The sequence below is a fragment of the Haliotis cracherodii genome, unplaced genomic scaffold (assembly GCF_022045235.1).
Source record: "Haliotis cracherodii isolate W230 unplaced genomic scaffold, xgHalCrac1.p SCAF_16, whole genome shotgun sequence".
Taxonomy (NCBI): Eukaryota; Metazoa; Mollusca; class Gastropoda; order Lepetellida; family Haliotidae; genus Haliotis; species Haliotis cracherodii.
In genome coordinates, this window is record NW_027266271.1 from 13,334,990 (window position 1) to 13,349,110 (window position 14,121).

Here is a 14,121-nt window from a genome sequence, read left to right on the forward strand (position 1 = left end):
AAATTTGAAACGGTCCTCTGCATAAAACTTTTTGAAAGCCTGACATGTGTCAACGTGACATAACTTGTATTTTTTATTTATCAAATATGTCTGATTGCTATATGCAGAATGTCCACTTGTACTTTCAGGGTCATTTAACATTACTTGTGTTTTGCATTTGAATATATGTGCATCAAACTGATATATTGCACTGGTACGTGACACGCATTTCACCGTGACGTGACATGTGTACCACTGCTACGCGACCTACCTCCGCGTTATGCAAAATAATTCTACTGCGGCTTTACATGTGTGTCACCGTGGCGAAACATATTTCTCTGTGACGTGACCTGCATTTCATCGAGACGTGACATGTATTTCACCATCAAATGAGATCATATCTCAGAGAGGTTATGTATTTCACCGTGACATTACATTTTTCACCGAGACATTATGTATTTAACCGTGACGTTACGTTTTTCACCATGACATGAGATAAATTGGACATGACTTGAAATGTCCTGTATTTAACTGTTACGTTACGTATTTCACCGTGACACTACGTATTTCACAGAAACGTTACGTATTTCACAGAAACGTTACATATTTCACAGAAACGTGATGTATTTCACCGTGACGCTACGTATTTCACAGAGACGGGATGTATTTCACCGTGACGTTACGAATTTCACAGAGACGTTACGTATTTCCCAGAGACGTTATGTATTTCATCATGACGTTACTTATTTCACTGATACATTATGTATTTCACCATGACGTTACGTATTTCACAGAGACCCTGGCGTTATGTATTTCACAGAAAGGTAACATATTTCACAGATGTGTTATACATTTCACCGTGACATTACATTTTTCACCGAGACGTTATATATTTCACCGTGACGTTACGTATTTCACAGAGACGTTACATGTATTTCACCGTGACGTTACGTATAACAACGTGATGTTACATGTATTTCACAGAGGCGTTATATGTATGTCATCGTAACGTTACGTATTTCACAGAGACGTTATATATTTCACAGTGACGTTACATGTATTTCACCGTGACGTTACACGTTCGCCGTCACGTTATGTATTACACCGTGACTTGACAAGTATTTAAGAATTTACTTGAATATTTGTGTATCTACGCAAACTGTGCTTACCGATATTTACGTTTTTAACTCCATAAGCGTAAAAACATATTGAAGTCAGTTGCTATAGATACAAACGTCAACAATAATAACTTCACAAACTGCTTACTTTACTCATGAATAAAAAAAAAACTGTAGACAACAGGACGAAATCAGTGACATCGTTCAGCACCATAATGCATCTGAAGCCCGCCCCATTCAATTAACATCCAATCAGGAAACAGTAGTCTGTTAGTGGGTGTGGCCTAACATGTTTGCTTGATTAGCCAATCAAATGCCACGGAATTACTAGCAATTTATGTATTTCCCCGTGACGGTATGTTTTTCACCGTGACGAAACATGTACATTTCGCCGTGACCTGACTGATATGCGTTCTATATGCAAGAAGTACAGCTGTGTCATATAGTTCGATTAAATAGCATGTGTTTATCCTTGTTATGACATGAGACATTCTGCGACATGACATATGCATTGAGGCCTTGTCAAGAATTCCCACCTGTTCGGGCTTGTGCAGCTGTAAGCAGGGATTGCAGCAAAAACACAACCGCCACAACAAGCACCAGGGGACCTTTCCGTCTGTGAGGAAACAGTCTCTGAACACCTGCAAATAAAACATAGGTGTCAATACATGATAAACATCAAGCATAATTCTGATACCCTTAAATAACTATTAACTATTAACTATTCCCACCCCGGCGGGGAACACCAGAAATGGGTTCACACATTATACCATGTCGGGACTCGAACCCGGGTCCTCTGCGTGACGAGCGAATGCTTTAACCACTAGGTTACCCGACCGCCCCACTGGGAATTAAAGGCAAACTAGAGATGAAAATAACATGAATGGATCACTGTAATTCAGCGATGACACCAGGTGTTCGCGAAAATGTTATCATAATGTATGTCATGCCGTACTGGTAGCATCCACCACAATTTGCTTAAAACTCCCGTAACACACATGATATCTTCTATTGCAGATTGTTGTATTGCTTTTCATTCGACTTTACTATATTTACAGGTCAACCGACCCTTGTTTTCAGTGATCCATTCATATAATTATATAAGGGCCCAAAGACACTCCTTGACTAACGTCACCATTACACCCACTATCTGACAGACATATTCAATTAGCAACCTATATGCCCCCCAAAGTAAATGAAACTGTATTCATATACTATATTGATACTAGGTAATAAAATTATATGCTTATCGTAATATGGAAAATATGAATTTGTGAATGAATAAATCTGTTTACTTAACGAACAACACAAAGGAACACAGGACAGCTTTCAACAATTTACTGGAGTAAAAGATATTGACGTGATATGTATTGTATTATCAAGTGGAAGAACGTGTCCGTGCATTGTGTGCTGACGGGTCGATGTTGGGCAGGTATCGTGCGTCGATATGATCCTTGTAAAGTCTGATAATAAACAGCCTTGTCAAACACAGGAAGAAAACAGATTATGCAAATGAAGCAAGAGCTTAACCTACACCGCTACGTAAATCCAAATATGACAGACACTACACCAGCACTGAAGTCCTGTACATCGTTACACAGCTACTCAACGCCAAATCGAGTGAAATCACAATGTGAAATCACGATGTTACACACGCTACATCGCTACTGAAATCCTGATGTGACGAAAAGCATCGCTACCGAAACCCTGATTTGGTTTACTAACATCGCTTCAGAAATCCTAATCTAACTCTCACAGCATCAGTACTGGCATCACGATGTGACCCACTTTACAGTGCTACGGAAATTCTTATGTAGCTCATTCTTCATCACTACTGAAATCCTGACATGAAGCACAACATGGCTACTAAAATCCTAATGTGTTCACGCTACATCGATACTGAAATCCTGATGTGCTCACTCTACATCGCTACTGAAATACTAATCTAACTCTCGCTGCATCAGTACTGACATCACGAAGTGACTCACGCTACATCGCTACAGAAATCCATATGTGCTCACGCTACATCGCTACTGGAATTCATATGTGCTTACGCTACATCGCTATTTAAATCGCAATGTGCTCCCGCTACATCGCTACTGAAATCCAAATGTGTTCACGCTTCATCGCTACTGAAATCCTAATGTGCTCACTCTACATAGCTACTGAAATCCATATGTGCTCACGCTACATCGCTACTGAAATCCAAATGTGTTCACGCTACATCGCTACTGAAATCCAAATGTGCTCACGCTACATCACTATTGAAACCCAAATGTGTTCACGCTACATCGCTATTGAAATCCTAATGTGTTCACGCTACATCGCTACTGAAATCCAAATGTGTTCACGCTACATCGCTCCTGAAATCCAAATGTGCTCACGCTACATAGCTACTCAAATCCAAATGTGTTAACGCTACATCGCTACTGAAATCCAAATGTGTTCACGCTACATCGCTACTGAAATCCAAATGTGTTCACGCTACATCGCTCCTGAAATCCAAATGTGCTCACGCTACATAGCTACTCAAATCCAAATGTGTTAACGCTACATCGCTACTGAAATCCAAATGTGCTCACGCTACATAGCTACTCAAATCCAAATGTGTTAACGCTACATCGCTACTGAAATCCGAATGTGCTCATGCTACATCACTACTGAAATCCTAATGTGCTCACGCTACATCGCTACTGAAATCCTGATGTACTCACTCTACATCGCTACTGAAATCCAAATGTGCTCACGCTACATCGCTACTGAAATCCTAATGTGCTCACGCTACATCGCCATTGAAATCCAAATGTGCTCGCGCTACATAGCTACTGAAATCAAAATGTGCTAACGCTACATTGCTACTGAAATCCAAATGTGCTCACGCTACATCGATACTGAAGTCCTAATGTGCTCCCGCTACATCGCTACTAAAATTCAAATGTGCTCACGCTACATCGATACTGAAATCCTAATGTGCTCACGCTACATCGCCATTGAAATCCAAATGTGCTCACGCTACATCGCTACTGAAATCCACATGTGTTCACGCTACATCGCTACTACAATTCAAATGTGCTCATGCTTCATCGCTACTGAAATCCATATGAGCTCACTCTACATCGCCATTGAAATCCAAATGTGCTCACGCTACATCGATACTGAAATCCTAATGTGCTCACGCTACATCACTATTGAAATCCAAAATGTGCTCACGCTACATCGCTACTGAAATCCTAATGTGCTCGCACGACACTACTCGTCAAGACATAATGTGACACGCTATATCGTTCCTGATGTGACTAACGCTACTTCGCTTCTGAAACCCTTAAAGTAGGATAAGTTTTATTCCACACTGAAAAGCCACAGGATCCTAGTATAATTCTGTTTTCGGGAGGGGTTGCAGATATGATAAGCAGGTCATACTGTAACATAGCAATATAAATGAACACTGACAGATATTCAGGGGTATGTTTATCAGTTGTTGACATGGTCGATATAAATCTGTGTTGAGTTTGATGTACATAAAAAGGCAGTTCTATATATTATATTACTTTTTCGTCGTATTTTGGATAGACTAACAGAAAACGTAACTCAACATCACATTTAAATCACATTGCTCACATTGTCTCAATTCTGTAGTTATGTTTCTATGTCGGACTTCTTCGACCCAAAGTCTATGAGAGTTGTATCTAAATTGTGCTAAAGTTATTATCACACTTACACTACATTGCTACTTAAATCCTAATGTGACTCGCTCGAGATCACTAGTCAAGTGTACACACTCCACACTCGTCTACGTCACCGTATGTATAAACACAGCACTTTTTAAAGCCGTTCTATGTACACATTCAAAAATGATCTAAGTCATAAACCAATTTTCCAAAACTGTTCAAATAACTTAGTGTATGCACTCAGCATTTGTAAATTAATTTAGGATATGTTTTCAGTATTGTTCAAAGTAATATTCTGTTAATCCTACTTGCAACACTAGACAGTGAGTGAGTGAGTGAGTTGGGTTAAACGCCGCTTTTAACATCATTCCAGTTATATCACGGCATGTCAGCTTAATGTGTGAGGAAAGCCCGGAGTGATGCAGGTCTCAGACGTTTACCACTTTGGTGAAACGCACGAGCACGGGTATGGTGCTGACAAACCTAGAAACATAATTGGGGCGAACCGGGATTTGAACCCACAATCATAGGTTTCTGGCGTGCCCAAGGGACGCAAATCTGCACAGCGAATCGGGGCGCCCTAGACGACTGGGCCACCCGTGCGCCCAGCAACACTAGATAGACGTCATGAATACTCGGCCACAGTAGGTTTACACTGGTCATGTTTCCACGAGTGTGATCAGGGATAATATGTGTATTCAACAACAACCACTAGTTCGTCCTCTCAAGACTGGACTACCGTATTTTCTTGATTAAACGCCCGAGCGTATATTTCTTTTAGACACTCTTTATGCCCGGCGTTTAATCGCAAACGAAATAATGGCGACAATTCCGTGCATGAAAAAATACCCGGCGTTTAATCGAGGCCCGGCGTTAAATCAATACCCGGTGTTTATTCGAGAAAATTCGGTATGTACAGGTTGTTTTGTGTTGTCATATTGCTGCAGCCTATAACAATATTCATTGACTCACAAACATCACAAACAGATGCAGTGACTGTCAGAAACGTCACTTTGTCAGACACAAATATGATCCCAGAAAAGATGTACACCAACTTGATGTATAACTTATACGCCGACTAGCCAGGATAAAAGGGATATTTTAAAAATATATTTCTCTTCATAAGAGATCCCAAGTGTCATTTCACGATTCAGTGACATTTGCTAGCAACACGATAAAGACTTTCAAACAGGAGGTTATAACAGACTTTACTATTCAAAGGCAGCCACAATGCGAGGGGAGCTTGCTCATATGCATGATCTCACGCCCAACACTTACAGACGCGGCACTAGGAGGGCGTGAATACCCATAGAAGTATAACAGCGGGTGTATGTAGGACGAACTTGTCAAAAGGATGACTTTACTGTTGCTAGGTTCCCTTGTGTTAGTGTCGGGTACTTCTGCTAGAGCAGGGCATGATGACCATTTTCGAGAACACCTGATTTTCAGTGACCCATTTCTATAATCTTCATCACTGTTTTACCTTTTAAGCCAAATGGAATCTGTTTCGGCAAATAATCGAGACTGATTGTTCTCTATCGTGTGAATGATTTGAACAACCTCAGGAATATTAGCCAATGGTCGACGCCAATTTCCACGTGCCTTGATGTTGGAGAGGAAATAGCTAACATGTCGAAGTCGTTGACACACGAGGGCCAACGTATGGGCCATTTTTCGATGAACGCACTTAATTTCCTAAGTGAGTGAGTGAGTGAGTATGGCTTTACGCCGCTTTTAGCAATATTCCAGCAACATCACGGCGAGGGACACCAGAAATGGGCTTCACACATTGTACCCATGTCGGGAATCGAACCCGGGTCTTCGGCGTGGCGAGCGAACGCTTTAACCACCAGGCTACCCGACCGCCCCCTTAATTTCTTAAGGGAGTTGAAGAGTCTGTGTTTGTGACGGGTGCCACTGGTGGGGTAAGATACGTTTATCGTTCACGAACACCCGGCGAACGCTATGAACATTATTCCAGTTCTATCATGCCGAGTCAGTGTGGAAGGAAATCCCGAAGTGATGCAGGTCTCAGACGTTTACCACTTGGTGAAACCCCCGACCATGGGTATGGTAGGGGCGTAGAGGGCGTAGTGGGCATACAGGGCGCAGAAGGGCGTTAAGGGCGTAGATCGCGTAAAGGGCGTAAAGGACGTAAAGGCCTTTGAGGGCGTAGCGGGCAATAAAGATAAAAATGTGAATGCGAAAAGGGTTAACATGTCCTGCCCTACCGGTAGCACACACCATTCACACAATTTTCATTAAAACAGAAAATATTTATTGAAAAATACTACTTCGAATACGTCCTCAATAAGAATTGAACATGAATAAAAATATAATACTATCAGTCGTATATAGAACAAAACTAATTCATAAACACCCCCAAAGGTAAATCCACAGGTATGTCCACAGGTATGATGTGTTTGTTATGCAATTGAAAATCGGGAAAGACAGAGATGAATTACCATGTATATCGACCATCATCACTGAAATGGCACGGACTGTTAAATCCATATACACACGTCATGACAACCTGAGAACCAAGAACTATGAATATGTGATGTACCATTAAGTAGTATCCTTCACTCCTTCTCCCAACTAACCACTAGGTATACTGTTACTCGATGAAACAAGGACGTTTCGTCATGATGGTAGCTGAACATTTAAACCCTATTCCTCTTATCAGAACAAGTCAACAAAGTGGATCTCCCTCCTCTTAATCCTCCCGCCCCTGATCCTCATCGTCATCAGTCATCAGCGATTACCCTTCGATGTGTGAAAACTATAACACAAAGATCCTTCGTCCACATCATGTCCACTGTTACAAACTGCAACTTCAAATTGCTAATAATCCTATCAGTTTTCATACTAAATCACCAACATGGAAGTTTTAAACATATACTTGATATGTATATCACTTCTTACCTGCTAAATGCCTAAATGGGAAGTGTGCCATGTTGTATGATGTCGACACAGCCATCCACAAGACTTGTGTGAACTCGATAGAGATTACATTTCATTTGATACTATTAATATATGAAAAAAATGCGAGATGTAAGACTGTGAGGTGTGTTTTTTTCCCTTCCTAACATTCCTTAATGGCCAATGTGTTAACGAAAGTGACTGTATATATATTTGGTACTACTAGTATATATAGGAAGGAGGGGCTTGGAAACATGACGGGTGATCTAGGGCCGTTCCCAACGGAGTGGAAGAATACATGCAAGGATCTGATTGGTTACCCTACCATCATCGTCACCCGCATTTGCTTTCAACAACGTATTGTTATGTGTGAGTCCAAAGCGTGTGAGACAACCGGGAAGTATTCACAGCAGGGGGCAGACACGTACTGTTTCGGCGGCTACCTTAATAGTCTGACTTCTCGAACTAAACACATGTTTCATCAGTGGGTCAATGCTTCATTACTAATAAAACTAGGCGTTAGCTGAAGAGAAGTTTAAGTGACAGCAGGTAGAGATATAAATATCCTTATCGGTTTTGAATACATTGACACAGATGCAGATATTATGTCAATGCCCCTAACGAGCCCCGTTAATCGAAAAATCGGGAGCTCGAAATATTACGCTTTGACTCGTGTCCTCTCCGGGCATGGTGTATAACATGCGCCCCCTCTCTCCTCCCCACACAAAATTCAATCTATAACTATAAATATGTTGATGGTATTTGAATACAATATTAATGAACCAGACATTGTTTCCGATCCATGCTATCCTAACTTATGAACATGGTTCCTACCTTAATCATATCACCCTATTTCCCCTGTATATACGGGTGTGTTTGATATTCGCATGGTATAGCATCCTGCTTCAACCATATCATCCTATTCCCCCTGTATATACGGGTGTGTTGGATGTTCGCATGGTATAGCATCTTGCTTCAACCATATCATCCTATTTCCCCTGTATAGACTGCTGAGTTTGTCGTTCTCATGTTATAGTTGTAGGAAGTAAGAAGATATGATATACGTTTCCTAGAGAGAAAACTTACGAGGTGGGATGGATAGAAGAAAACATGTACACGGTAGTTTAACAGCATGAAGGACGAGAGAAGAAATTTGATTAAAAAAGTAGAATAATAATAAAATATTCACAAGGGGGAGAAATAAGCGAGGTAAAATTGAACAGTTTGAGGGAGGAAAACACGGTGACAGTTTCACGGGAAAGTCGGGAATAGGGAATTTAATAGTGAGTGAGTGAGTGAGTGAGTGAGTTGGGTTTAACGCCGCTTTTAACAGTATTCCAGTTATATCGCTGCGTGTCAGTTTAATGTGGGAGGAAAGTCCGAAGTGATGAACGTCTCAGACGTTTACCACTTCGGTGAAACCCACGAGCACGAGGGTTGGGTAGTGGAGAAATGAGGAAGATAAGGTGTTGAGGAGTAGAGCAGAGAGGGAAGAGATTTAGGGTTAGAGAAACACGCTGAGTGTATAAAGAATCATCGGAATTTGGCATGGACAGGACGCGGAGTCTACCCGGGAATATGACACAGAAGGGGGTTCGGGTATCAGGGTGTAGGGTGTCGGGCGTACCCATTTTCTGTCAGTCAGCCCAATCCCTATCTCCTGTTTACGAAGCGTCTACTTCGCACGCTCCTGAATAAGATTGTCTTCGTGTCAAGGTTTCATATAGCTATAGAACTGAATCATATCTATAAGCTGTCAAAAATAAAATCCATGATATTAATCACGTTTCTCTGCTTCAGGTGACGTGCAACAAGCCATTCCAACTAATAGCTGACATAACCTGGACTGCAGAACTCAGAGTCTTCAGTCATGGGGATGCCTTGATGAACACGTCGTTACCAGGGCTAACTTGCGTCTCTAGTTTCATTTCAGCACCACATGGCGAGTGATTAATATGGTTTTCGGGAAGGCTTATTTCGTTTTTTACCATCATACTTTGAATGCGGCTTTAAACGTGAAAATGACACAGCTTAAATGCAAACGAGGGGTCCTGGTGTGCTGTATTGTTGGACATGATTTGCCAAGTCCTATAAACACTTACCCCGCCCATGGAATGTGTGTCACAGGCTCATTATTATTCCGATGAAGCCGTCGATAACTAAGTTAATAGTTTTGTACAGCAAGATGCTATAATGATACACCCAGAAGAGACATATGTGGTATAGTAAAGCATTATCATTGCACGATGAATGATATTTGTGGGTATCGCTATGTCTGCGACAAGAGGTGTCCATGGTATTGGACAGAGTTCGAGTGGAACGGGGACGTAGTCTGTGTCAGCTATGTAACCTATAGACACCGGAGTTGACAGACCAGGCAAACCTCAGCATGAGCATCGTCTCATACACAATAAACCAGGTCATACATTATGGCCGTAGGGTCGCCATCGTAATTACTCTTGACGAGGTCAGTGTGCGAAAACAAGGACCCGAGGACCCGATCCCTGGGGAGGTCTGGCCGGACCGAGGCCGCATTCGTTTTGTTATATCGAAGTTCCCTGAATGAAGTTTTTTAAACTGTCCTCTGTTGCATTACAATAACTTAGCAGCGAACCCTGAACCGTTCGTACCAGTCAATATTCATCACGTGACAGGTCAATGCTGATCATGTGACGAGCTCAGTATTCGAGGCCAGTGTCAGTCATACGATTTCGGGGTTTACATTGAAATGTTTCATTTCGTCACAGGGTACGGATTAACCAATGGAATTGCAAGATTGTTGATAGAGGTATAACAAAGATAGTTCCAAGATGCTTCGGTAAAGACGTAGTACTTTATCTTGCCACGAGGTACACTTTTCAACTTACCTCCCCCGTGGATTAACGAATACTTGATATCATTGTTCCATCATTCTTGTTGACTGGTGAAATAGATTCTTCAAAATTGTCAAATAGATATTATTAAAAAAAAGCACACAAGCGTCCCGTGCTTTAGATATAATAGTTCTATAAAAACGCCGGTTTTATTGTGCTAGCCCATTGAGATACCACGTTTAACATGGATACCTTTCTCAGACACACTATACTGACTCTGAGACGAAAGTCCTTGTTTTATCCCATTAATGTCGAGCGCCAGGCAGAATAACAACAAGTACCATTTTTTAACGTACTTTGGTAGGACGCTGCCGGGGATCGAACTATCGACCTTCCGCCCCCCCCAGGCTTTCACAGAATAGGGTCCACAGAGTTAAATAAACTGTAGCGCGAGTAACCCAGTAGACTGAGCCATCGGAATGAATGTGCAGAGTAATTGTGTAACTGTGACACTTGATCAGGCAACCCACGTCCCTTGACCGTTGGGATCCGTGAAGATCTCGGGTAGAATAGGTCTTCAGCAAACCATGCTTGCAGTAAAACGCGACTATGCTTGTCGTAAGAGGTGACTAACGAGATCGGGTGGTCAAGCTTGCTGACTTGGTTGATGCATGTCGTCGATCCCAATTGCGGGGTTCGATGCTCATGATGTCAATCACTGTCTTGTCTGGTCCAAAATCGATTATTTGAGACCGCCGTCACAGCTGGAATATTTCTGAGTGCGGCGTTAAACACCAAACTCATTCACTCACTGGATTTCTTCCAGGTGAAGTTGACACACCCTGATATAAGTGAAAGAATGTTGACAGTGGAGTTCAAGTCAACTCATTCAACCATTTTAGTTATTCTCCAAAACACATTAAAGTAGGATCAAGCTTCAACAGGACACACATGCATAGAATTTCTGTTGAGGACGTGTGGTCATAAAACTTGTGTATCGAGCAACTGCATTGGCGGTAACTCTTCCATGATGATCTTCCCACAGCTGACCTTATCAAGTGTCTTCCAACACAACACGTCAGTGAATACTTTTTTTTCTCTTTGGGTTGGGTTTAACGCCGCTTTTAACAGTATTCCATTATATCGCGGCGTGACAGCTTAATGTGGGAGGGAAGCCTGAAGTCTCAGACGTTTACCACTTCGGTGAAACCCACGAGCACGGGTATGGTGCTGACAAACCTAGAAACATAATCGTGGCGAACCGGGATTCGAACCCTCAGATTTCTGATGTGCCAAAGGGACGCAACTCTGCACAGCGAATCGAGTCGCCTTAGACGACGTCACATTTTACGTCAAGTCTACATTAACGTTATCTCCCGTCGTCCGTGGCCAAATAATCCAAGTTTCACGTCAAGACGACGTTGACCTTATCTCCCAGTAGGTTGGCAAAATAATACAAGTTATACAAGTCAACATTAACGTTATCACCCAGCGTCGGTGGCCAAATTAACTAAGTTGTACAGGTCAACATAACATTCGGTGTTAACGTTTATCGTTCCAACTATATGTGACGAAAACGGTGTCGTATGGCCGCATTATGTCGTTATCTCCGGCGACGGTGGTCAAAAATTCCCGTTTCCGTTAATTCGACGTTTACATCTATTCGGGGGCTAACTCGATTGCAACGTGGGGCATTTTGTCAAGCCCTAAATATCTACCGCCAAGGATCCCACATGACCGGATTGCATCCATTCCGTCCCTTGTCTGGTGTCCCCTTATGTCGTGTTGCCGAAATTACCGAAACTTCACAAACTTGTCAATCCAGCATTGGAAAGCCAATGGTCTAGCTGCTTCAGGCTTGTTGTTTCAGAAGCTACCGGTAATAATTTTTAAAAATCTTCAATTTAGTTTTTCAGCTCAATATCAGTCTCGAATAGATGTGCGACACTCTGGATTGTAAGGAGATAGACATGCCAGATGAGTCGGCATACATTTACAACGATATCTTACCGGCAGAATTCTGCTGATGAGACTCTCGGCCATATAACAGGACTGGCATTTGCATCGAATCATCGTCGTCTTTTCAAGAGGAACCAGAAAGTAGGTCAGCCACATGTTGCCTAATGGGCGTGTAAGAGACGCGTGAAGTGCGGTGCGACAGAAGTCTATGGAAATTCCCATAACTTAGTTTTATTGCTCGTGTAAAATACTGATTTAATGAGGAGTCGGTAGGTTAACATTTTCTGTGCTGGTGGTAATGTGAAGGGGGGGGACACATGAGCTTGTGTTGCCCGACAGACATGACGACTTATTATTCTAACGACAACAATGTGCAATTGCGCGAAATTTCTGACCTAAACATTTGGTATATTACCTACATGGTGAACGTAACCGACTATTCTACGATTATACGACCGCCATGGTGAATACTACCGGTTCCACGACCATTATACTACCTTCATGGTGTAACCATCGTCTTAACTACTATTATACTACCGTCATGGTGTATACTACCTTCTATACCACTACTATAATACTACTGAGATGGTGTATACTACCTTCTATACCACGACCATTATACTACCACCACGGTGAATACTGCCGGCTCAACGACCATTATACTACCGCCATGGTGAATACTACCAGCTCCACGACCATTATACTACCGCCATGGTGAATACTACCAGCTCCACGACCATTATACTACCGCCATGGTGAATACTACCGGCTCTACGACCATTATACTACCGCCATGGTGAATACTACCAGCTCCACGACCATTATACTACCGCCATGGAGAATACTACCGTCTCTACGACCATTATACTACCGCCATGGAGAATACTACCGGCTCCACGACCATTATACTACCTTCATGGTGTACCACCGTCTTAACTCCTATTATACTACCGTCATGGTGTATACTACCTTCTATACCACTGATATTATACTGTCGGCAAGCTGCAACGACACCACTGACTTATACTCGAGTATATGCTCGAATAACTTTTTAAATCCGATCGCCACAGGTCGATGGTTTGGCCGAGCCTCACAGCATGGTGTATACTACGTGAATACAAACACGTAAAAGGTAACCATGTTCCAGAAGACTGCTATGTGATGTAGAGACGGGGGGCCGAAAAGTGTCTATAATTTAATCATGAACCATTTATTGAAGATGGAGATTAGAGCCATATTTCTTTGCCCGATTACCCTCATGAAAGACAGGGACGATTTTGAATCTCTTCAACCTACACTACATTGCTTTTACTCTTTCAGAGATAAATAGTGACATTGTTTCGTCGTCACACCACTGGTGACCTCTCGAAGATTTCTACAACAACATATCAAAGTAGTTTAACGTAAAGTTGACGGACAGCTCCTTGTATGCTTGGCAATACATCGCCCATCAGATGACATGCACTGAGAATGTATGGCAGTCAGGGTAATATTCGGTAGAGAATGTATGCCAAACAGGGTAATATTCGGTGGAGAAGGTATACCGAACAGGGTAATATTCGATGGAGAACGTATGCCAAACAGGGTAATATTCGGTGGAGAAGGTATGCCAATTAGGGTAGTATTCGGTAGAGAATTTATGCCAAACAGGGTATTATTCGG

General features: G+C 42.1%; 1 protein-coding gene across 1 annotated transcript in view; it reads right to left on the minus strand.

The window, feature by feature from the left end:
- Positions 1–7,745, minus strand: part of LOC139464173 (uncharacterized) — a 229,545-nt gene extending 221,800 nt beyond the window's left edge. The window contains exons 1-2 of the mRNA XM_071245699.1: positions 7,691–7,745; positions 1,634–1,738 (exon numbers count right to left, since the gene is read on the minus strand). Coding sequence (XP_071101800.1) covers positions 1,634–1,738; positions 7,691–7,745 — 160 coding nt within the window. The remainder of the gene's footprint in view (positions 1–1,633; positions 1,739–7,690) is intronic.
- Between the last annotated feature and the right edge of the window lie 6,376 nt (positions 7,746–14,121).